Source organism: Pelodiscus sinensis, chromosome 1, assembly GCF_052426305.1.
Source record: "Pelodiscus sinensis isolate ZL-2025 chromosome 1, ASM5242630v1, whole genome shotgun sequence".
In the NCBI taxonomy this organism is placed as follows: Eukaryota; Metazoa; Chordata; order Testudines; family Trionychidae; genus Pelodiscus; species Pelodiscus sinensis.
This window is the reverse complement of record NC_143052.1, coordinates 181,018,193-181,044,687: the sequence shown is the minus strand read 5'-3', so window position 1 is coordinate 181,044,687 and position 26,495 is coordinate 181,018,193. Positions and strand designations below refer to the sequence as shown.

General features: G+C 41.1%; 1 protein-coding gene across 2 annotated transcripts in view; it reads right to left on the bottom strand.

Annotated features, from left to right (window-relative positions):
• The window catches only part of NCAM2 (neural cell adhesion molecule 2), a 545,555-nt gene that overhangs the window by 207,614 nt on the left and 311,446 nt on the right, over positions 1–26,495 (bottom strand). For both annotated transcript variants that reach the window (XM_075910051.2, XM_006128839.5), the window contains exons 7-8: positions 23,556–23,716; positions 10,505–10,650 (exon numbers count right to left, since the gene is read on the bottom strand). In XM_075910051.2, coding sequence (XP_075766166.1) covers positions 10,505–10,650; positions 23,556–23,716 — 307 coding nt within the window. The remainder of the gene's footprint in view (positions 1–10,504; positions 10,651–23,555; positions 23,717–26,495) is intronic.

The following is a 26,495-nucleotide window of genomic DNA, read 5'->3' as shown; positions in this document are numbered from 1 at the left end:
TTACTATTGATTCATCCAAAGATCACATGAGCCCTTTTGCACAACAGCTTAGTGATCTGACTGCCCAAGGAGGTCAGCCCTCAGCCATTCCCCGCTGTCCCCTCTCCTCTACAGCCTCAATTCCTCCAGTGTCTGGGTGGAATGATGGCCATGTTGCCAGCCATGATGACTTTAGGCAGCAAAGTCAGAGTGCAGGGAACTCTTCAGGGACTTACTATATAAATATTACCAGGACTTACCCTGGCTGCTTGTGTCATGGACTGCTCTTGTAGAGCCCCTCTCCCCTTGCAATATCCCATAGAGTCCTCCTATCTCATCTTGGTGACACTCGCATTCATGGCCCTCCATAACATTTCTGCACCCAGATGTAACCGTGGGGCCAAAAAAGTTTGCTCTCCCCTGCATTAGATTATTACCTTTACCTACCAAACATGTAATCTCGTCAGAAATAAATATCAAGTTACTTTTGGGGTCACTGCATCTCTGACCCTTTAGCATCCTCCTTGAGAGAAACCCCACACATTTATCTGCCCTCCAGTTGTCACCTCTTTTGGGGAGGGAAACCACATTCCTCTCCCTGTACAAGATGGATGTAAGCTGCAATTTATTCTACCCTTCTTTATTATCACTTTAGGAAGCTTAATGTTACTTCAGCAGTTCTGATCCTGTTATCTCCCAAGAGCTATGACAACATGTCTCCATAAAGCTAAGTAATTATTTAGAATAACATTAAAGATAAAACATAACTTGAAATCAAAGACCAACTTGTATGTATGCCTGCCTTACCAGTTGGCACCCATCTTCCATATGGAAACTGCTAGATTTCAAAGTCTTTCACCTTTTCCAGCATGGTTAGACTCACACATGTTAAGAACAGAGTGAACCATCAGAGGATATGTCTACACTACAGAGTTAGTTCGAATTAGTTAATTCAAACTAAGCTAATTCGAACTAATGCGTCTAGAACTAAAAACTAGTTCGAATTAGCGTTTTGGACCCTGAACAGGGCTTAAGGCTGGCCAGAAGCAGTGCCGGCAGGGCATCAGAGGAGGACTTAGAGCATGGAGATGCTGTCTCAGGCTAGCCGAGGGCTGCGCTTAAAGGGACCCAACCCCCACCCCGGACAGACAGTTCTCAGGGGTGCCCCGCTTGAAAACCAGTCCTGGCTTGGAGTGCCCTGAGTGCCCACACTGGGCACATCACACCACTCAGCCATCAGCCCGGCTGCACTTGCCGCAGGCTGCCATCTGGGGAGAGGGAGCAATTGGGGGGCTGCAGGAGAGCTTCCACCCCCAGAAGCCCGCAGAGCCAGCCCAGTCCTCCCCATCGGGGGCTCGTACCCCATTCCTCCCTCACCTCCTTCCACTTACCCTTCCCTAGCCCCTTTTCTTGATGTACAAAATAAAGGACAATTGTGGTCAAAAATGGAATCTGTCTTTATTGAACAAAACTGGGGGAGACTGGGAAAAGGAGGTGGGAAAGGGGAAGAGAGTGGCTGGGAGAGGGGAGGGCAACTAAAATGATCAGGGGTTGGGAACAGGTCCCATATGAAGAGAAGCTAAAGAGACTGGGACTTCTCAGCTTAGAAAAGAGGAGACGGAGGGGGGACAGGATAGAGGTCTCTAAAAGCAGGAGTTGGGTGGAGAGGGTGCATACAGAAAAGTTCTTCATTAGTTCCCATAAAGAAGGACTAGAGGACACCAAAGGAAAGGAATGGGTAGCAGGCTTCAAACTAGTAACAGAAAGTTGTTCTTCACAAAGCAAAGAGTCAACTTGTGGAGCTCCTTGCTGCAGGAGGCTGTGAAGGCTAGAACAAGAACAGAGTTTAAAGGGAAGTGATATCAAGTCATGGAGGTTGGGTCCATGGAGTGGTATTATCCAGGGGGTAGGAGTGGTGTCCCTGCCCAAGGTTTGTGGAAGGCTGGAGAGGGATGGCACGAGACAAATGGCTTGGTCACTGTCTTCGGTCCATCCCCTCCAGGGTTCCTAGGGTTGGCTGCTGACGGCAGACAGGCTACTGGGCTAGATGGACCTTTGGTCTGACCCAGGACGGCCATTGTAAGCTCAGGGCTCAGGGTCGGGGGTCTCAGTGGACCCCCTTGATTTTCATGCACACCTGCTCCTGGGTGGCCAGGCTGGCAGCTCTCCTGCCCAAGCCGGCCACTTTCCTGTGCCTAGTGCGGAGATCGTGGACGAGGTCCACGATGTCCGCACAAGCCCAGGCGGGTGCCCGCCTCTTGCGGTCCCGGGTAAGCTCCCGGGAGCCTCCAGCCTGGTCCCGGGAAGAGGGGGAGGCCTGGGGGGAATCGGGTGGATGGCTCGATCCATGCCAGGTGCAGGGTCTGCTGGCTGGGTGCTGGCAGGCTTGCACCTGGCACGGGCACCGTAGCCAGCCCGTGCCCCTTTAAGGGGTCCGGGGCCGGGAGGGGGGCGTAGAGTTTCCCTGGTGTTGGCCAGAGTGGCCACCAGGGAAACCTGGGGAGGGCTAGCCTCCCACTAGTTCAAATTAAGGGTCTACACAGGTTTACCTAGTTCGAACTAAGGTATGAGGTTTACCTAGTTCGAACTAAGCGCTCCGCTAGTTCGAATTAAGTTCGAACTAGCGGAGCGCTAGTGTAGCGCCTATTAAAGTTAGTTCGAATTAACCTCCGTTAGTTCGAACTAACTCTGTAGTGTAGACATACCCAGAGTGATCTAGTCTGACCTCATGCATTTCTCAAGACACAGAACCTCACCCATCCATTCTTGTGATAGATCCCTAACCTCTGGCTGTGATACTGAAGTCCTCAACTTCTGATTTAAATACTTCACTCCCTCTTGGTGAAAGTCTCATGTCAGTTCTAAGAGTGAGCAAATGTGACTCCTTCACTAGAGCAATTTTATACAATTCTCAGTTCTGTGTCTCCTGGAACTACTGAACCCACGCAAAACCAGGATATATAAATTTCCACAAGAGAATGGGGGTGTACATCTGCCATCTTGTTTACACATATGGGGATTTACAGTGATTACCTCTTAACACTGCTCATTTCTGATAGTTCATTCTGGCTATGTGTCCCATCTGGTATGCAGTGGTTGGGACAGGTATCTATAAACCTGATGAGGAGCTATTGTGCAGCCAACTTGCTGTGGAGCAGACAGGCCCTAGAAGAACCACTATTGCCCAAAGATCTTGATTTTTCATTAGAAGTAGATCACTGCTATGGTCATTCCTGCAGTTTTCAGAAACTTAGTCAAATTAGCCAATGCTAAAATAAACAGCCTTTGTTCCTCAAAATATTGACTTGTTTTTCTGATATGCAACTGCTTAGTCTGGGATGTAGACTAATGGGAGTCATGGGATATATAATGTAGAATGAAAATTCTTTAGAGAGAAAAAATTAATCTAGTAACTGAATGTCAGGAAATCAGATTAACTCAATAATGTACCAGTTGAAACAGTTCTGCCTTCACAGATGTTATGATGGTGAAAGCAACATAACCTGTCCTCACCTCCTGCATAGAAGCAGCATAAGACTTCAAATATATTTACATCACAATTATTTGAACTCAACATTAAACATTTGCAATCAATATTTCAGTGCAGAATATTTGCTATCATTTCTTTTTGTAAAAAAAATTCTATAAAATAAGATGATCTGTGAAAGCAAATCTGGCAGAAGGCATTAAGGCACCACTATATATTCACAGCTGGAGATAAAAGAGTTGTATCAAGGTCTACTAAAACATAAAATAAGCGGTATTTGAATCCTTTTCCTCTCTAGGCTGCATAAAAGTTCAAAGATCCATCAAACTCTCAGGGCAAGTCATCAAAACAGGTCAGTGTCCTGAGCTCAAATGGAGGGGTTTTGACTGGTCCATATAAAAAGGTGTAACTTACACCTTGCCAAAATTAATATCAGATCCACAGAATCCCAAAGAATTCCAAAGATAAAATCTGCCTAAGCCTAAAACACATGTTTACAATTCTGAAAAGTTTCAGCTACATCACACATATATAAGTAGGTGCTGGTGTCTTAAGTACACAGCTTCTGAGGGACTATCCTTATTTTCTTTGATAGTTCTTTTGAATGAACATTTTCCGTTGTTGTCATGCAACTGAATGATACTATGAGTAATAAACATTTTAAATCTTCAGGGTCTTTCATATGAATTGAAATGATTTCTGCCTAATTCTTGTGTTATGTAACCCTTTTTGTATACATAACACATTGTTTAATTTCAAAGTTATAAAAACTAAAAAAAAAGGAAATAAACCTCATTTAACTATTAATATAACAATTAATATAAGTTTTAAAGTGACAAATCCTATGATATTTAAGATAGTTAATTTAAGATTGAAGAATATTATTTGGACTCTCTCCATGTCTGAAGTCCGACAGATATTGTGAAACATACCAATTGGATTGTTTTATAAGAGATTGGTGAGGTTTTTTTTCCCCTTTTGTCTTAAAAGATCTGAGATAGGCAGAAAACCACAGGCCTCATAGACATCATAGGCCTCATTACTGCTTGCCCACACATACCTTCAAGGGTCCTCTTGAATGTTCTGGTCAAATATACAAGCTGAGGAGTTAAAAAGGGACCACATTTGATTTCTCAGTATATTTTAATTGTACTATGTAACATATGTATAAATTCTGATTCATAGTAATCGTAGTGGTCTATTTACATACTTTGAAAAATCCAGTTACATATTTGAATGCAAAATAAAAATGTATCACAAGAGTATGGCTTTTGCAATTATTAACTAAGTAACTGTAATTGCAAAACAGGACTGAATTAAAGGGAAAGCAAAGGTCTGCAATAAAGTTTGAGAAAATAGATTTGCCACTCTTAACAGAATTTTAAACTTAAAAATATATGTATGAAGACCAAATTCATCGCCAACTCTAATATTTTAAAAAATTACTTTTAATAGATTGAACACAAACATGTTTAAGGACATTTGTCAAAATATAGTCTTATCTATTTAAAAAAAGAGCCTTATACAAAACCCAGTTAACTCAATTTGAGTTCTTTTCATCATCTTCCATCAGCTTTGGAGCAGGTCCTAAATATCTGTGTAGTATGCTAAATAAACAATATTTTGGAATAATTATTCATATTCATATTCATATCTATATCTATATAACACACATTGTGCTCTTGAAATTTTAATATGAGTATGCTTCCCCATTAAAAACATTTTTATACTCTAGCTTCTAAATATTACTGATGGAATCTACAGTTGTAAATTTCCCCATGATACATTCAGAAACTTTTAGGACCTACATTTGAATTGAAAATGCAGAACAAGAGGTTTTCATACTCATTTTCAACAAGATAATTCATCTAAATGAGAAATGCTGAGCAATCTTCATATTTTTAATTCATTTGCAAATATCTGTTGTCAATTAGGGTGTGTCTAGACTACTGAGATTTTTCAAAAAAAGTGGCCTTTTAAAAAAAAAAAAAGTCACCTGCATCTAGACTGCTGTCGTGATCTTTTGACATTAAATCAAAAGAACATGGCAATTTTTCAAAATTGGTAAACCTATTTTTACCAGGAAGAACACCTTTTTTCGAAAGAGCTCTTTCGAAAAAAGGTGTTCTTGAACGCAAACAGGGCTTTTTCAAAGAGTGTGTCAAAATTGCTTGGGTTCTTTCTTTCAAAAAAAGTGGATCGCTTTTTTCAAAACTCTTGTGGCTGTCTAGAGGATCTCTTTCAAAAGAGGCTTTTTCAAAAGTGCTCTTTTGAAAAAGCTTTTTTTGGGCTTGTAGTCAAGATTTCTCTCAGTCTCCTTAGAGAGAAATCAATCAGATTAGAAGAAAAAAAAAACCTATTGAAGAAAAGTCAAAATTCCATCCATGGCAGAATAGTGGATCAAATTAAAAAAGATAAAAAAAAACCACCCTCTACTTTGTAACTTTTTGTTTTAAGATTACATTCTGCCAGAGAGGAAAGCACCAGATCCAGAAAAAAACAAATATATGGCATGTACCAGTATTCTTCTTGCTATTGTTGAAAAGGAATAGTAAATGAGTCAGTACTGAAAAAAATAATTTTCTCATTCATTTTTAGCTCAACTAATAGGATGAATTGGAACAAGCAGAGCAAATTAACATCTATTACCCAAAAGTCACATTCTAGCCTATACAGAGTTGATGTTTTTAGCCCAGAAGGCTTGCAATCTCATTCATTATATATCTGTTAGCAAATAAACTTGGTGAAATAAAAAAGCCCCCAAAAACAGTAGCATCTTTCTATTCTTTAATAATGAAAAACTGATGACTTATATGACAAATATTACTAAAAGAAACAATGATACTCTATATTGAGAGATTTTAATCTGTAGCCAAATATACTACTTTTCTAGTATAGGCTAAACTGGTTAATGATAACCTACTAACATTTTCAAAGGAAGGAAAGAGCAAACTTGAAATAAATAATACTAACAGCCTCAGTGTCCCACTTTCTAACAATGTGAGACATTTGAGACATATTAGCTAGAGTCTTTAAATGTGAGAGAAATGTAACTTGGATACCTGGGCACACAGTTTGCGAATGTTGAACTGACATGCTTAAAGATATGGCAGAGACCATACCACAGCAATATATGTCCAAGGGTATGTCTACACTACCCTGCTAGTTCGAACTAGTGGGGGTAATGTAGTCATCCGCAGTTGCAAATGAAGCCCGGGATTTGAATTTCCCGGGCTTCATTTGCATGAAGCCGGCCGGTGCCATTTTTAAATGCCAGCTAGTTCGGACCCCGTGCCACGCGGCTACACGCGGCACGGACTAGCTAGTTCGGATTAGGCTTCTACCCCTCGTGGATGTCAAAGCAAGGGCATGGGATGTGGTGGGCTTATGGCGGAAGTCTAGGAGTGTGGGAGAGTGCAGGAGTCAGGGTTGGGAGTGAGGAGTGGCTCAGGGCAGGGAGCTTGGGATGTGGGGGTGTGGGTGTCAGGGCTGGAGATGAGGAGGGGCTAGGGAAGAAGATGGGGCTTGCAGGAGTTAGGTTTGGGTGTAAGAAGAGGTTCAGGGAAGGGTGTGGGGATAAAGGAGTCAGGGCAGTGGGCTAGCAGAAGTTCAGGGGAGGGTGTGGGAGGCTCAGGGGAAGAGGAGGAGGCTCTGGCTGCCAGCTTCTCCTCAGGCCCAGCCTGGAGTGGCAGGTGGTGTACCCTGCTCGCTGATTTCTCCCCAAGCTCAGCCCAGGAGTGGGGGGTGGGGGAAGGGCAGGAAGACATAACCTACCAGTTGGCTTCTCCCCATTAGCGACCCAGGAGATGGGGGGAGCTGCACACCCCGCTCACCAGCTTCTCCTTGGGGCTGGCCCAGGAGTGGTAGGGGCCTCACAGCATCTAGGAGCTGCTCCCTAGGGCAGGCCAGGGTAGAGGGCCTATGTTGCCAGCCAGTGGCTGCTCGATAAGATGCTTACTGCCCATCTGTGGTCATGCATGAGTATAACTGTCCTTGTTATGAAACTCCTCCCTTTCCATTTGATATGTAACAATTGCTTTCCATACACATCCTATTACCCTGGCATAACCAAACGCTGACCTTGCTTTAAGTTATAAGAGGAAGCTGCATAGCAAATCTGGTGGTCTTAGCTGTTACCATTTAGGAAAAGTTCTTAAACACACTCACAGATGGATAGAGAGACAGATGCACATTTCTAAAATGCATAGATAGATAGATAGATAGATAGATAGATAGATAGATAGATAGATAGATAGATAGATAGATAGATAGATATTCAAAGGAATTAGAATTTACTAATAAAATTATAATATGCATTGGGGAAATGTATTCCAATATTAGTTTTTAGACATAACAGAATTGTAACAGAATAGGCTCATTTTACTTGCAGTAAGTAAGTACTTACAGGTTCCTGAACAGACTAAATAAATAAATAAATACCCATAATGTTGAACAATAAATTATTGAGGACAGTACAGGAATTATTGCAGACATTTCATATTCTGTGCTATTCATGTCAGAATTATCATAATTTTTCATTTTGGACTTCCAAGTATTGTAGTCTTAAATGCTCTTTTAAAAAAAATAAACTCCCTTTTTTAGATACAGTTTGAATGTCCATGTAAACAGCTACAAAGAGGACACTGTTGTTTATGAAGTTTTCAGCACACCACTGAAAAAACGTTTAGGTGCAAGTGAGTTGGGGAAAATATAAGTAAACTCCAGACTGCATAGCTCAGTTTCCAAACTGATGACTAATTCTCATCCCCATCAAATGTTTCCAGATAAGCAAGAAACGAAGTAAGAGGAACATACACTGGTAAGACCAAAAGGCAATTGCATAACCCTATCGATTCTCATTTCTTTTGACCTTTTATGTGCACTGTGTCAAGCACACAAAAAGCAGCTGAACTGAGTTTGTAGTTTGCTCAGCACTACCTTTTTAGTTTGATGCACAATCAAAAAAGAAAGAGAAGTGTAACAAGGATCAATACCGATGCACAGAGAAGGTTTAAACTTCTACACAATTGCATGGAGAGCATAAAACTGTGTGAAATATAGGGAAATGCTTAGTGCAGATTGCAGAAAAAATTGTCAAGCTATTAATGGTATTTACTCGAGTTCTGTGATTAACATGGCAAAGCTGTCCTAAGGTATATTGCAAAACCAGAAGAACCTTTCACATTCTTTAACTCAAATTTTTTCCTTTGTACATGCAATAGAAGATTATTATTATCGGCAAAATTCAACCTAAATTTTTTCAGTTGGTTTCTCTCTTCTATTTTAATTTATACGTCTCAAAAATGCTGATATAAAATTATATATATGAGGGCAAATATTCATCGTTATGGGATTTTTTAAAAAATGGAATTATCTCAGCCACTCAGAGTTCAGGAAGTAAATGAAGGGCCTTAAGCAAAGTCCATTTGAACTCAATGAAAGTCTTTCCATTATTTTCCTTAAACTTTTTATTAGACCCTTGAGGAGGCAAAAATGTGCATTTTTATTTCATTTAGTAGTTCCCTGTACCCTATTTGGCTCTGGGAGAATCTGACTGGCAGAATCACTGAACAGTTAGACTGTGTCTACATTGGCACCCCTTTCCGGAAAAGGGATGCTAATGTAGACTTTGGAATAGGCAAATCCGCGGGGGATTTAAATATCCCCCGCAGCATTTGCATTAACATGGCTGCCGCTTTTTTCCGGCTTGGAGAAAAGCCGGAGAAAAGCGCCAGTCTAGACGTTATTCTCCGGAAAATAAAGCCTTTCAAGTAGGAATAAGAGATCCTCCGAAAAAGGCTTTATTTTCTGGAGAATAACATCTAGACTGGCGCTTTTCTCCAGTTTTTCCCCAAGCCGGAAAAAAGCGGCAGCCATGTTAATGCAAATGCCGCGGGGGATATTTAAATCCCCCGCGGATTTGCCTATTCCAACGTGCTACATTAGCATTCCTTTTCCAGAAGGGATGCCAGTGTAGACGTAACCTTACTTTTTCAGTAATGGTACTATGAACATGGAAATATCTCTAACCTGAGAGGCTACTACAATCCATCTGCTCTGCTTCCTGTACTCGATAGTCTCATTTTTGCCACCAATCAAGATGTATTCTCTTTCCCTTCAAATGAAGCAGAGAAACTCCAAAATATACATGAAAAAAGAAAAAAAAATACCAGAAAGCAAATAGCGTTGTGACACCACTGAAAGGGAAATGGTTAAATATTTAACTCAGTCCCCTTTTGTGGCCCTTCTTCTGTTCCTATTGCAATCTGCTGGAATTTTGCTTTTGACTTAATTAGGGACAAAATTATGCCCTTTTTTCTAATTCTGTTCTGCTCTTTGCTGCTCCCTTCTGTACAATTTTTATTACCAAAATAACAGTAATTTGTTTACGTTTTTGTTTACATTCAACTAACCTTATCCTTCCCTACCCCATTCAGTTGTGAAAACATGGGAACAAATGTATTCCATTTATGGTGGGGTGAGGAGTTTTTCTGAGCTTTATCAAGGATAGTTGGGAACAAAAGAGAAGAATGAAGAGAAAGGAATAGCTAAGTAAAGAACCAAAAGGCTTAGGCAAAAATTTTCAGAAACTTCCTTTCTTCTGGCTACCTCACTTGCTGGGTCCCCAGCTTTGGACATATATGTCTTCATTTTCAGAACTGTTGAGCACCTAAAGCTCCAGCTAAAGCTGTGAGAGAACAGAACTTCTAAAAACTGGGTTCTACATGTCAAGAAATTAAAGAACCCAAAATAAGGGGACACTTCCTAAGCTTTAGCTGTCATTTTTCACAGTTCCCATTTTAGTAATTTGAAAATATATTTTGTTTAGTATTTCCATTACTTTCATTTATAATGTTAGAATGTTCATGCTACAGTGCTATTACCTTATATACAAAGTATCCTCCAGAACCAATAGAAGCCAATTAATCTTTCTCTACATTAGTTTTCTATTTATAAAAAAAGAGGATTATCACGACAATACCTATTTAGACTTTCTATGTCTGCTCCTCTAGAAACACACATTAAAAGCTGTTTTACCTTGTCACCTTCAGAAAAAGTTATTCCATCGATGGCTCTTTTCCAAGTAATTTCTGGGACAGGTTCTCCTTCTGCTTCACATATCAATGTCGCTTGGCCATTCTCATATGTGGTTTCATTTTTAAGATGCATTATCTGAGGCTGTACTGTTAAAAATATAAATTATTTTACTCATTATGCATCAAAAACCTTATATACCAGTCTATTTTAAAAGGTCTGTTTTGTTTTAAAAGTTCATTCATGTTTACTCTGTTGGGATTAGCAGCAGCCCTATTTCAAAATCTATAGGGCTGCACAGCTAAAATAACCTCAGAGTCGAACTTATTTTTTTTCAAAACAATGTAAGTCAATTTGAACACAGACCTTGCACTGTTAACAAGTTAAATATATCCTATGGGTGAAAAAAGAAAAGAAAAAATAGCAGTATTTTAATATTAAGGTGGAGTAACCAAGAACTCAAGAGTCCAGTCATGACATGTTCAAGCTGACACCTGAATTCCACTTCTGCTCCTTCACATGCCTTAAAACACTGACTGAAATATTCTCAAGTGTGAGGATGGCCCCACAATTAACATTTAAAATGAAATAGCAACATCATTCCACGTATGTGTGTGTGTGAAAAATTCACATTTTTGAGTGCCAGAGTTAAGTCAACTTAACTCCGAGGATAGATGTGGCTAAGTCAATGGAATAATTATTTCATTAATCTAGTTACAGCAACTTGGGGAGATGAATTATCTTAATTGACAGAAAAAAAGCTCTTCTTTTGATGTGGGAAGCATCTTGCTGTGACACTGCAGCTGTGCAGTGGTAGCATCTTTAGTATAGACATTCCCTGAGATTATTCAGCTATTAAGACAGATCAATGTCCTACACTACATTAACTTTGAAGCAGTCTAAATCATAGGGCTGAAAAGATTTTAGCTTAATAATTTAACTTTTCATCACTGAAAAATATTGAACAGATTTTCTCCAAACTGTGGCTCTGATCCTAAAGTGATCAATGCAGGTGGACTCTTGTCCACTGGGGATCCACATGAAGGTGAAGGTCCACAGGCACAGATAGCATTATGGGACCAGAGCCTTGATTTCTGCTAAATTATTGTATATAAAAGCCTCAGTTGGAATACAAAAGTCACCTTTGTGCTTGGTTTCCTGGGAGGCATATAAATAATGTAACAGCCTCAATGCAGCATGCCCCACTTAAGTATAATATTCCTTAACAACAATTAATATGTAATATTTAAAGTAACAAGTGCAACTATATGTTTTCAAATCTCAGAAAGGATTTGGTCAGTTCTTCACACACATAAATCATCTTGAAGCAAAAACTAAGTATGAAAAGAAATAGCCTAATGATGGGATTGTTTAGAAAGTAATGTATGAGAAAACATGACTCAGACATTATTTCCTTGATTTCTCCTATCTATAGTGGTTACTGCTGTCTGTTGTTACAATCCCAATTGCCTCTTTGAAGGTGAACACAGGTGTGACAAGTGATGATATATATAACTGTGCCAAATATAGTTGAGAAAGCTAACAATTTTATATTCTCTAAGCATTTGCTGCTTATTTTGGGACTAACTCTATAGTCTTACCCTTGGTGTAATTCCAATGAAGTAAATGTGATTACATGTGGAACAAACAGGTGAAGAATTATTTATTTTTCCTGTTTATTAAATTCAGTAACCACTGGAACAACACAAGACTGTTTCATGTTAAAATTCTAGATATGGAACTACCCATAAAAAATGGTTCCCCTAAGACTGTCTGCATCCATGAAGCAAGAAGATAAGACATGGTCAAAAGAATAGAGGCATAAGACATCCATGAGAGGAGCTAGGTTCTCTAATATTACAGGTTGTACCTCCATTAATCAGGACTGCCTGATCCAGCAACATCCTTGCTGGACCACAGATGCTCCTGGACCACAGAGCCCAGGAACAGGGAGGTCTGGAGGTGGGGCAGGAGTGCCATAGGGGGCACCAGCAAATCAGCCGGGAACCCAGTGTGTGTGTGAGGGGGTGGGATGAGCTGCACGGCAGGGAGATGGGTGGCACAGTGGTGGACATGGAGCTCCAGCCTCAGTGGTAGCCTGGAATGAGATGTAACAGGTAATTCGAACTAAGGACTTAGTTCGAATTACCATTTAATTGCCACGTGTAGCTGCGGGCAGTTAGTCTGGACTAGTGGCATTTAAAAACAGTGACCGGATGGGAACATGCAAATAAAGCCAGGGATATTTAAATCCCAGGCTTCATTTGAAAGTTCGAACTAGGGGACTAGTGTAGACATACCCTGAGTGTCTACACAACCATTCTATTATTTTGAAATAATTTTGAAATAACGGATGGCTTATTCTGAAATCTGTAAACCTCATTATACAAGGAATAACGTCTATTCTGAAATAGCTATTTCAAAATAAGGCGTGTGTACATGCTCCACTGCTGCTATTTTGAAATAGCGTCTGATCAGCACCATTCTAAGTTATTCCTCCCCAGTGTCTTCTGGGGCTCTAAATTGAGATACCATGTGTACATTAGGGAAGCGTACCTCAGACTAATTTTGAGGCTTCCCTGTAGAGTAGCTATTCCAGAATAGCTTATTTCAAAATAGCTGTGCAGTGTAAACATACCCTAACTGTTTGAAATAAGATTATTCCTCAAGGAAGGCAGGAGTACAGATTTTGAAATAACCATCCTGTTATTTCAAAACAACAGTCTTGGAAGTGTGGACACTCCACTTATTATTTTGAAATAAGTGTGTGTGTGGGGGGGGGCATATTTCAAAATAACTCTCTAGTGTAGACCAGAATGAATTAAGTGTGCTTGTCATTACAGCAGGGTATTTTTATCAATTTATACATGACAAACAATTCAATTTTCCCAAAGAGATTTATGTTCTAAACCTTGCAACTCAAATTTCTTGATCTTTATGGGTTCTTCCATTCTAAACTTCATAAAGACCTTCTTCCAGTGGGCCACTATAAGAGGAAAACTTTGAACTTGACATTTTAGACAAAAGCAGCTGACATTTAAAGGACTAACTACTGATTAATCAGGGAACATTCCTAGCTGAAAGTCATTACTAAGAAGGAGAAAAGCTTGAAAGCGACTAAAGGATATTATTTCATTGCTCTGTTTTTATAGGTCATTAGTGAATTATGATCTTTTGACCAAAAGGTCTGCAATGTATTATGAAACTTGCTTAACTTTTAATTATACAGGTAGGTTAGTAAGATAGTATAAAAATGAGTACTATATATCTATTCCACAGCAAGGTATCAGGACTACAGTGGATAGGAAAACTAGAATAGACTTTTAAAATCTGTAAATGTTCTCTCTCCAATTGTCGAGGAATGCCACTAATGAAACCACAGAATCTTGGGATGCTAATCCAGAAAAGCAGAAGATTTATGTTAATTTCTTCTGCAACAAATGCTAAAGCACGTACTATAAAATGTATTAACAATTTGATCTTTCTGAGAGTTCTGTCTGAAATGAAAAAAGCAAGGAAAGAAAGGACTTGCACTCAAGTTTAGTTGAAGTGAAAAACATTATGCAGAAAGCAAAATGGACAAACCCTAGTGAGAAAAAAAAATCACAAATGGGGCATTGACAAAGAAACTGAACATTCACCAGACAAACAGCACTTACTGGTCTGCATCACTCTGCATCCCATAACCCTTCCCTCCACCCTCAGCCACCCTGCCTCCTCCCTCTCTCTCAGCACCTCCTTACCCTGTACTGCAGTGGGGTGGGAGCCATATGGCTTCCCCCACTCTCAGGGGGAGGCCGGAGCAACGCACCCTCCTCCCTCATGGGAGCGGAGGTAGTAGTTGAAATTGAAATTTCAATTTCACACGTGCCCTCTCCCCTCATGTGGGAGGGTAGAGCAGCACACCCTTTCCCCTCCTGGGGGGGACAGAACCACACACTCTCCCCTTTCACGGAGGGGGGATGGAGCCCTGAGGCCTCCTCTGTCATGGAGGAGGAGATGGGGGACATGTTGCCTCCCCCCTTGCAGTCAGAGGAAGAGAGCCAGGTCTCCTGCAGCCTCAGGGGAGACCGGCAGCTGCAAGGAGAGCCAGGTCCACCTACCCCCAGAGAGGGGGATTGGTGAGTATAGCGAGCAGGGGCCACAGACCCCTAATAAACTTTATCTACTGAATAACAATTATCCATTATCTGTATTCATTGAAGATTATATGGAATCTTTTCAAATCTGTAACACTCATTTCCAACATCTATCTATCCAATATCTATTTAAATCAAATCTTAGGGGGGACCTGGAGCAAGCCAGGAATCAGCTGTCCGAGCACATACTGGGTCCCCCATGCTTAGCTTCAGCCTTTTAAATGTATTAAGAGCTTGACAGCTCTTAATACATTTAAAAAGCAGAAGTGCAGTGGAGTTAGCTCCCAGGGCCAGGAGCTAATCCTGCTGCAGCTCCCCATGCTTATCAACTAATCGACTAATAGATGGAAATTCCAGCAACTAGTCAATTTGTTGATTAAACTAAATTTAACATCCCTACCTCTGGGAAGATTTCTAGTGTTTAATCAGGTATTGATTGGCCTCGTTTTTTTTCTCTGAAGTTTAACCAATTTAATAAGTGCAGAGGAAACATTGCCCACCTGTACAGGCTTCAATCAGCGTGGATGATAAATCTGGAACAAATGAAGCAAGTGAGAGTGGGGGAATAATTATGTCCCAAAGGGCACCTCCCATATTAGATGTACTGCAGCATCTCTATTTGGTCCTTTTGGGAGCTGAGGCTCCTTCTTGAACACTGTTTTCAGAGTAATGGGTTTGGAATATGTTGTATTATGTCTAAGAAAGGTAAACTAGGAGATGGTAGTTATATACTCTCACTCTCCGAAAAAAGTGGGCAGAGGGACATATTAGCCATAGTATTCCTTCACAGATTGCCTCACATCTCTTCTGTTTGAGATCAGATGTAAGGAACTGCGTAATGACAATGAAAGCTTTGCTAAATTTCTTACAATGAATGATAAACACTGGCTATTTTATCTTTCTCTGCAGTATAACATTTAAGCAGCATTGTGAACAAAAATGTTCTCTTAGAACGTTTTGAAATGAATTGAACCCATCATTGAAAACAATCACAATGACATCTGCAAGCAACAAAAGAAGAAATAACAGAAACAAAAAATAAGCCCTATATCCAGAGAGGAAATAAGTACTGTAATACAGTTACAAATCATAGGAACATATGTAATTAGAGTTAGGGTATATCTACACTACCCCCTAGTTCGAACTAGGGGGGGTAATGTAGTCATACGGAGTTGCAAAGGAAGCCCGGGATTTGAATTTCCTGGGCTTCATTTGCATAAAGCCGGCCGGCGCCATTTTTAAATGCCGGCTAGGTTGGACCCCGTGCCGCACGGCTACACACGGCACGGACTAGCTAGTTCGGATTAGGCTTCCTATCCATACTAGCTGTACGCCTCGTGGAATGAGGTGTACAGTTAGTTTGGATTAGGAAGCCTAATCCAAACTAGCTAGTCCATGCCGCGTGTAGTCGCGCGGCACGGGGTCCGACCTAGCTGGCATTTGAAAATGGTGCCGGCCGGCTTTATGCAAATGAAGCCCGGGAAATTCAAATCCCGGGCTTCCTTTGCAACTCCGTATGACTACATTACCTCCCCTAGTTCGAACTCGGGGGGGTAGTGTAGACATACCCTTAGTGTTTTTTTAATCTGGTCCCATTAATACATTCACTATAGGTGAACAAATACTCCCATCTTTGAAAATTAATGATGCAGGAAAGGGGATTAGGTTTGTTTGAGAGGTTGGAGAGTTTTGTAGAAATGGTCAAGAGGATTGTCACTTGTCTGATATGAGGTTTGGATGGTAATTAGTACTTGTGGTCTTGTAATTTATGTCAGGACACTTATAGCATTGGGTAGGCATCTCATATAAAGGATAATGCCCTTGACACAAAGGAGAACTATAAGGCAAGTTTGAAAACATTTATTTGGTGTTGGTCCACTTTGAGCCAGGGGGCTGGACTAGATGACTTCCCGAGGGCTCTTCCAAATCTAATCTTCTATGATTCTAAGAATGGGGTCTAGGTTATGACAAGGGAGGAGAGAAGCAGAGGAATAAAATCTTTTAAATCAGTATATAACTAGGCAGGTCCAGAAAGAAGAAACATTTGGAAATAACAAAAACAAAATAAGAATAAATATTTGGAAATGACAAAAGCAGAGAAAAGCAATTAACACCCATGTGTCCCAGCAGGAGTGGAAGGATCAAATACAAATGAATTCATAAGAAGAACCTTGGCACAAGTCTTAAACATTAATTTGGATGAGAACTCCTAGGTGGTATTGAATATCAATACAGAGAGACACTATGGCAGGGAAGCAGAATGACAGAAAAAGATTACCAGCACTGGCTCATAATCAGCAATAGATCCCCTATGAGGGAAATAGCATGCTTCTGATATCTTCCTGATATAAGTCTCATCACACAGAACAGAAATAAAATCCTAGCAAAGATCAAAAAATATATTGTATTCCAGAATGTAAAGGTAGAAGCTTTGTAATTTTCCAACTTCAGGATTTTATATAAGGAGAAAACATCTTTTGGTAGACTGGATAACAGCAAAGTAATTGCTAAATAAAATAAAACCTCTAACTCGTGGACTGAATCCAAACTTTTATATTGATAAGCAAAGAGATAGGTTTGTTAACTCAGAAAGCACAACATTCTAAAACCTTCACTACCTTGTCAGTGACATAGTCTGGAGTTTAAAAGTGTCATGTTGTAACTTATATTACTACTAAAGATTTATACTGCGGTAATGACAGTCTTCAACCCTATCAGGGCTTCATTATATTGCATACTCTGAAAACATTAATAAATAACAGTCCCTGCCCCAAACATTTTTCATTCTAAAGAAAAAATAAATAACAGGCGGATGAGACAGATAAGCAGGCAGTAGGGTTGCAAGGGTCATTTTAAAAAAAAAGTATGTTTTCACATAGATTGGCTTTGTGCACTCTTATGACCAGTAATCAGCAATTATCTTCCTAATCATTATCAAACCTCATTTTTCTGAATATATTCTGACTAGGAGCTTTCTCTTTGGGTGTGTCTAGACTACATGCCTCCTTCGACGGAGGCATGTAGATTAGCCAGATCGGAAGAGGGAAATGAAGCCGCGATTAAAATAATCGCGGCTTCATTTAAATTTAAATGGCTGCCCCGATCTGCCGATCAGCTGTTTGTCGGCAGATCGGGGGAGTCTGGACGCGATGCCCCGACAAAGAAGCCTTTCTTCATCGACACAGGTAAACCTGGTTTCACGAGGCTTACCTGTGTCGATGAAGAAAGGCTTCTTTGTCGGGGCATCGCGTCCAGACTCCCCCGATCTGCCGACAAACAGCTGATCGGCAGATCGGGGCAGCCATTTAAATTTAAATGAAGCCGCGATTATTTTAATCGCGGCTTCATTTCCCTCTTCCGATCTGGCTAATCTACATGCCTCCGTCGAAGGAGGCATGTAGTCTAGACACACCCTTTGTGTAAGGAACAACATGGAAGAAAGGGAAAAGTGTTATGCAAGGTATTGTGAAAGGGTAATATGATACGAGACCGTGAAGATATTTGTGGAATATGATAAGGAATTTGTATTGGATGCCATGGTTCTCTCGTTTCCCCTCATTTCTTGGAAACTGTAGAAAGATTAATATAATTAAATACACATATTAGATCACATAGCTATTGTGTTAGTCCAGGACCCTTAGAATTTCCTTAGGACCTAAAAGCTAATCTCTGAGTATGTGTACACTACAGCGTTAATTGGAGTTATCTTAATTCGAAATAGTTAATTCAAATTAAGCTAATTTGAATTAATGCCTCTACACACAAAATGCAGCTTGAATTAGCATTTTGCTAATTCAAAATACTGCATCCACACTGACTGGACACAGATTCGGATTTAAGGCCAGCCAGAACCAGTCAGGCAGCGCATCAGGTCAGGACTGTCTGTGTGTGGCTGCTGTCTGAGGCTATCTGACGCCTGTGCTTAAAGGCACACCTTCCCCTGTCCCCTGGGCAACCGGTTCACATGTGTCCCTGCTTGCTTGCTTTCCTCAATGAGGGACAGAAAAGCATTTTGTTTCTGCTTGCTCTGCTTGCCCTCACTCGGGGCACCACCGCACTCTGCAACAGGGAGCCGGAGCTGCCCCAGGGCACTCTGGTGCTTCTCATGGATGTGTTGCTGTGAGCCTGGCTGCACTTTCTGCAGGCTGCCATCCGGGAGGTCCATCGGGGGGGATGTCAGTATCCAGGCCCTGCAGGAAAGCTTCCACCCTGAGGAGCACTAAGAACCTCCCTGGTCTGCCCCACTGGGGGCTTGTGCCTCATTCCTCCCTCCTTCCACTTACCTCTTCCTAACCCCCCTTCCTGATGTCAAATAAAAATACATTTCTTGCCAGAAACAAACTCTCTTTATTGACCAAAACTGGGGTGGGAATGAGGGTGGGAGAGGGGAGGGGGAAACCTGGGAGAAGGGACCTGGAAGGGGAGAGGTGAGGGGAAGAAGCGGGAGGAGAAGCTCAGGGTTGGGGGTTTGCTGGACCAACTTGATTTTCATGCAAACCAGCTCTTGGGTTTGCATGTGGCCTTTGGTAGCCAAGCTGGCAGCTACTCTGACAGACAGCTGCATTCCTCTGTCTAGTACGGAGATCATGGACGTAGGGGGCATCTGCCAAACTTGAGTATGGTACACCCTGATCTCTGCCCTGGACCAGGAAGGTGACCACCTTCTCCAGGCCCTAGAAGGTCCTGGGAGCTGGCAGACTGCTCCTGTGGAGTGGTGGAGGGCTGGCTGCCAGTGGCTAGCTGGCTCATGTTTTGGGGCCAGTGGGTTGGGGCAGTGACTGCTGGCTCTGGGCTGGCAGGCTTGGAGCTGGCACAGGCACTGTGGCCAGAGTCTGCCCCTCTAAAGGCTCTAGGGCTGGGAGAGAGGGAGAAGAGTTTTCCTGGTTTGGCTCAGAGTGGCCACCAGGGAAAACTGGGAAGGCGGGAGGCCAGCTAATTTGGACTAAGCATCTACACAATGCTTATTCCGAATTAGGTAATTCGAGTTTGGCATTACTCCTCACAGAATGAGGTTTACCAAACTCCAGTTAAGCGCCCCGCTATTTTGGATTTAATTCGAAATAGTGGTTTGCTTGGGTAGACGCTATGGGAGTTAATTTGGAATAACAGCTGTAGACATACCCTCTAACCAGGTATTAAGCAGCAGCTGCCGATGGGGAGAACAACCTTGCAGAAACCCTAACAGAAAACTCCCATCTCCATATTCAGATGGTGCACGGGAAGTTGGTTCTAGTTGTTACCATCAAAGTCTGAGTCCTGCTGGACTACAATGAGGGTATGTCTACACTAGCTTGTTAGTTTGAGCTAGGTAGGCAAATGAGGGCAACTGGAGTTGCAAATGAAGCCTGGGATTTAAATATCCCGGGCTTCATTTGCATGTTCCCGGGAGCCACCATTTTTAAATCCCCCTTAGTCCGATATTTAAATCCCGGGCTTCATTTACAACTCCAGTTGCCCTCATTTGCTTACCTAGCTCGAACTAATAAGCTAGTGTAGACATACCCTGAGAGTAGTGGGATTGGTCTCACTGCATGGGGGCTGCCCACCCCGTGTGTCCAGAGTTGAAAGCAGTCTTGCCTCCTGTTTCTCTCACTTTCCTTGAGTGAACCCTGCAGGAGGCTGCTCCCCAGCTCAACAAAACTCAGAATCAGACCCCATCAGTGAATGGTTCTCCCACAGCCTTTAGCATGTCAACTGAGCCATCTATATGGCCTGCTTCTGAAGTGTGCAGTGAGGAGACCTTTACCACGCGTGCATCATCTAATCCATTTCTTCCCCTTGTGTTCTGCTCATCAAGTGGCAGGGCCTGCTGCCACCTGTAGATGATGAGGAAACCTGTTGGGCCTGTCTGTGCTCTACTCTGGTTCCAAGGCCCACCAGGAATATCAGCTGGCATTTCCTGCAGGAAGCCTTGAACACGGGCATGACCCATAGTAGTTGATGAACTCCTCTGACACCTACACCTATTGCAGTTAGATGGAGACATTGGCACTCATCTCCATAGTGTGTGTCAGGCTGCAGCCCCTCTTCTGTCTCCACCAACCCCATTTAATGAGTTTCTGGCTGCTCTTTTCCCTGCACCTCCTGAGTCATACACATGGCCTGACAAAAAAATCTGTATCACCTCATCAACCTTCCCCTGGCTATGGCCAAAAGAGTCATCCATCATAATAGGACAAAGCTGGACGGAGGGATACTCTGTAATTGTGGGACCTATTTCCAGTCTCTCATCTGATCACATCTATAGACAGAGTTCTACTGACCCTCTGGATGCCTTTGATGACTGGTGAGTTCAGTCTGGTGTTCTCTGCTCAGTGTCCCACACTCTGGCTCTCTCATTTTTAACTTTTGACCTCATTTCCATTCCTGATTTCTCCACTATTGTTCCCAGAACTCAACTATGACCTGGACTTAGGGGTAACTTCCCCTTAGTTCAGGAAAAGGGGCTTTAGTCTCGGGTGGACTTAGGCTCACCCATCCCAGGCCTGAAAACAGCACACACCTTTCAACTTCAGAGGAAAACAGAGGAGGAAAGTGCCCTAAAAACAATAGTCTCCTTCACTATCTAAGCCTCTTCTATCCACATAGCAGATCCATCATGTGAACTGAGCCAGAAATCCTGTGGGAAAAAAATTACTTGTGATCACGTAACCAATGACTGTTATAATGCATATGTAGAAGGGGTTTTAATTAAGATTGCACAGATAGGAAATGCCTCACTTTAGGCTAACTTTTGAGTACTGTAGTTGACTGTCGGACCTGTACATTGGTACCTCTGAAATCCAGCACTGTTTGGTCTGGCAACATCCATTAACACTGACCAATGTTCCCAACATCCTGCAGAAGTAGTGCAGTGGGATCATGGCTGATCATTGGTTGGGATGTGGATTCCACTTTCCCAGACTATCCACTTTGAGACGGATTACTGTTGCTTTGTACAGATAGAGTAGATATTATCATTAGTATTGCTTGCTTCAAGAAGTAGAAAAAAAATCTAGATTTAATAAATAAATTGAAAAAATGAAGCATTGTATTTGTCTTCAACATTGTTGCCTCAAGCATTTCAATTGTTGATACTGAGTATTAATATCAACAAATAATTATTAATACTTTTTATTTTTATTTAGTTAATTTCAGGATTGTAATTGTCAAGCAGTTTCAGATTTCAGATTTTTTTCCCTAAGGCCAATGTGCATGGGAGCTTTGCTCTACTATATTTTTAATTTAAAAACTAAGTGATGTGATTTTATGGCAGCAGCATCACATGCTGACAAAAATGTGAACATTTAGTTTCTCTTCTCTGTTCTTTAATCTTTTTTTTAGTCATGTAACACCTAGCAACCAAGTTTGCTTTTATAAATATATCCTCTTTATTTTGTTAATAAAATCACTTTTTAACAACTCCAATCTAATTCCTGTGTTCTAGAAGGCAAGAAGTTGTGTGTCCATGTGCCTGAACTGCAGGTCAGATATTAAGAGATTACAGTTTCTTTTCAAGCTCTTTCCTAAGGGAGGACTAAAGAGTTGGGGTTACCCACAGGGAGAAGTTCCCAAGTGCTTCTTCCTACCTTCAAGGGGCTTTTGCATTTGAGTAGTTGCAGTCCAAGGTCACAGAGTCTGTAATATTGAGGAGTTTTTTTTTAGCAGCTACCCCTTTCATGTCAGAGTTATGAACAGCCGTGATACTTACAAACAATAAAGCATATTAAGATCAACCAATCAATTTTAAAAAAATAATAAAATAAATAAAATAAAATCTTGCTTCTATATGATTTTCACTGGAGTAAAAATGCCTTATTTAAAAAGCTAAGTCTCCTGTGGGGGGTTTTATTTGTGGGGGAGGATTATACATTCAAGGTTTTCTCTCCTTCCATCCATACATATTCTCATAATCCAACAACCAACTTTTAAAAGGAAACCACAGAAAATTAATAATTTACCAGTTCAGTGTTCTGTATCTGAATTGCTGTTCAGCAGATGTTGAAGATAACAGAATTTCAAAATCAAATTCAGGAGTAAAGATTAAAGTGGCAAACAGCAGAGAAAAGGTTCCCTTATTCCACTTAGGTATGTTAAATAGTGGTTAAGAATGGAATTTCCATTGACTATTCAATTAGTCAATAAGGGAATTCACTGTGGCTCTGCTTTTTAAATGAAGTAAGAGCCTTCCATCTTTTACTACATTTAAAAAGCAGAGGTGGGGCTTCTGAGACGCAGTGTGAACCGGGACTGCTCAGTTCCAGCTTGCATCATTTCACCCACTGCGCCTCTGACTCTCCTTCCCCCCACAGTGACAGTGTTGGGGGAGAACTAACTTGATCTGCTCCCCCTTGCACTGGTTGCTGCTCCTCCCACTTCCTGCCTCTGCTATAGACTCAGCAAAGGAGGGGAAGAGGAAGCCACTAGTGGAGAAGTGACACAACTATGTAATAAACCTAAATTGATTGGGTAGTTAAGTAGTCGACTAGTCACTTACATCCCTAGTACCACAATGCCAAAGTTGGCTGCTGCATCAATTGGCACCTTCTGGTGGCAAGATTCCATATGAACTTATAAGTTACAATTTCAGTTGCTACTGTTAACCATAATGGTTACTTGTATTTAACAAATATATATATAAATAAGAGTAATATAGGTAAACTGGCATTTGGACCTTACAAATCCAGTTTTATAACCTCATTTGGGTTTCTAGATTCTTCATTCTCCTTCATGGATTGAGGTCTACAAATCAAATTTGGATCTCAATATAAACCTATTTCTCAAATGGCATATATGGCAGTGTTCCAGTGACTTAATTATATACACAATGAAGATCTATTCCAGTATGTTTTTTATAAAAAATATTACCACCAACTGCAATGAAATAACTAACAAAACAACAGAACAATTGACAGTATATGCCAGGCAATACTTACCAAAAACTTGGAGGAATGTCTGTTTTTTATCATTTCCTGCTTTATTTTTTGCTGCACAAATGTAAGGACCTGCATCAATATTTCTGATATCTCGGATAGTTAATTCTGTATTGCTTCCTCTGAAAATATATTTTTCATTTTCACCAATAAGCTTGCCATTCCTGAAGAATAGAAAGGGATTTATAATCACAAATGTATCTCTATCTGAAACACCACATTTAGTTTTCTGATTTAGAAGAGTGTGTCGCCTCAAAGTTATTTCCCTTGGAGGACACGGCTATTTTGCTCCCATACAAAGCACACAGCAAAATGTGTGTTAGAGGCTGGCATTATATGTGGAAGCAGTTGATTTCACTTTAATGTAAATTGTTTCATTGGGTAATTGGGTGTCTTAATAAATGCATCCAAATACTGGACAGAAGAGAATCCATTCTGGATCACATTTTGATACTCAACCTCCTTGCCATATGAATTTTATTACCATCTCCTAAAATACAAATTAATTAGAAACAGTATAACATTTTCATTCTAATAATTTGTAGCATTGATTTAATGACACTGCTATTCACATTAGTGAGATAATTTATAAAAATGGTTTCACACTAACTCATGTAGTATACTGGCACATAAACAACTTGTCTCAGTATTTTTTCCTTCTCATCTGTTGTTAGCTAGCCACAATTCAGTAAACAAACAAATCTCCAGCCACTAGGATATGTACAGTCCAGATGGCTTAGAAATAACAAAACCTGTGAATACTCTGATGGCTAATCAGTACTTGACCAACTCACTTCAGCACCCTGGCATACACACAATTACGTTATGCACTTTTTCTACTAGAATGCAATCCTGACTTTATTTCTCTTCACTTTGTCTTATTTACTCTAAGCTTCCTTTGATCTGTTTTTTCTGTTGCTCAGCAATGCACCTTCTTCACATAACAAGCAAACAAACAAACAAAAAACAAACATACATTGCCTGATTTACACACATGCTGAGCTCTTTCTAACTTCAATGGCATTGAGAGACCAAATCACCTACATATGATTTAGACACTGTTACCCACCAGCTCTGTGATTCTTGGGGAACCAGAACATGGTCACCTGTCAGCCTTGTGCTCTTGGGGAACCAGGGAGTGACACTCATGGAAAACCATCCCCCTCCCTCAGGCCTCTGCTAGAATCAAAGACAAAGCAATGAAAAGGCCGGGGAAGACACACCTAAACTGCTTCAGACAAGGGTGATATAATTAAGGAAACACCCCAGCCTCATTTGCATTAAAGATGGAACAGAGGAACATCTCATTAGCATACAGAATGGAGAGCAGCTCTTCCAAGGCAGGAACCGCAGTGAACTATGGGACACTGAAAGCAGAGAAGCACTGCCTGATGGGAAATCCCTGCTCCAGATGCTAATGAACCTAAGCCTGCTCACACCCAAATCTAGTAACGATCCTATTGACATCTAAAATACTGAAACTGCCTAGTTGCATTGTGAGCTCGTTCAAGGAACATCACCCATAACCAGGGGTAATCAGTCTCTATTGTCTCTCCTCTTTCTCTTTGAACTATCCCTATAAAAACTCCTATCCTTGCCCCAAGAAAACTGTTCTGATACCTGGACTTAAACTGCATCAGTTCCATTGAGACTTCTTCATCTCCTGTCTGATCGTGCTGGGGGCTCTGTCCTGCTTATCTCCTGCCCTCTGGACCCCCGGCTACCATCATCATCTGGGAACCCTGATCAGTGCAAGCTCCGTGGAGTGGTGAGGTCTCTCTCTCTCTCTCTCTCTCTCTCTCTCTTTCTCCCTCCCATCAACTATCTCTCTAAGCATAGCCTCCTGACCCTGTCCTGTGTAAACTGTTATATGGTTACCTAACATTTGTAATCAGTTTCAATTTAGATTTAATATTGTAATTGTTAGATTTAATATTGTAACCTTTTGATATCTATTCACTACTCAGAAATAAATCACTTTCATTGTTAAACTGGTTGCTTCTCTCTCTTTCTTTCTCTTTTGCTCACTCTTCCTTAAGGGGTGTTGTTTTGGCTTCCCCATTTGCTCTGCAACAACGCTTCTTGTACCCAAGCAAAAGATCCCTGTAGTGCCTAAAATCCTGTGGGGTTTGCTCATCATGTGGTTTACCAGTGAATGACTGTGATGTGAAAGTGGGGATAGGGGGTGCTGAACCTGGGGGCTTATGAGGATGGCAGCTTAAAGTGCTGTTTAATCCAGCACACGGAGTCCAAAGGCACATGAGGGTGCAGTGTGGCATTGCTGTGAAACCCAGCCAGCTGAGTCCAGGGACATATGAGGGGGTCAGCTTGTGAGTGCTGAGTACCCAGTCCTCTCAGACGTGCTCTGTTAGTGGGTGTGAGTGTCTGTGTGTGTTGCCAAGGTGGTAAGAACCCCATCCTGAGGAACCTAGTTCCTGCAGGAGAGCTCCAGTGGGAGGGGGAATTGGCAGCAGGGAGAATTCAGCTCCATATGAGAGCCCAAGTAAGCACCAACAGCACACTGATAGAACTGTTAACCTTCCCCCAGTCCCATAAGGGTAACCCTGATAAATGACCATGAGCATACCCCAGAGTATTGGGCAAATCTGGTAACAACACCCAAGTTTAAAAATCAGGGCCATGGTGATTTTTAGTTTCTTACTGATAATTTTATGGTGATCATCATCTTAATTACAACAAATTCTAAAATAATTCCAAATAGATCTTATTTTGAATAAGAATATAGATACTTTCTAGGGAAGATTAATTTATGCTAAGAACATGATATTGGTAAGATTTTCCCTCTGTCTTATACTTTGTTATTAAAAAAAAAACTTACAACACAACAAATAGACTAGTAGCACCTTAAAGACTAATAATTCATGTAGATGGTATCATGAGCTTCCATGGGCGCAACCCACTTCTTCAGATGACAGGAGTAGT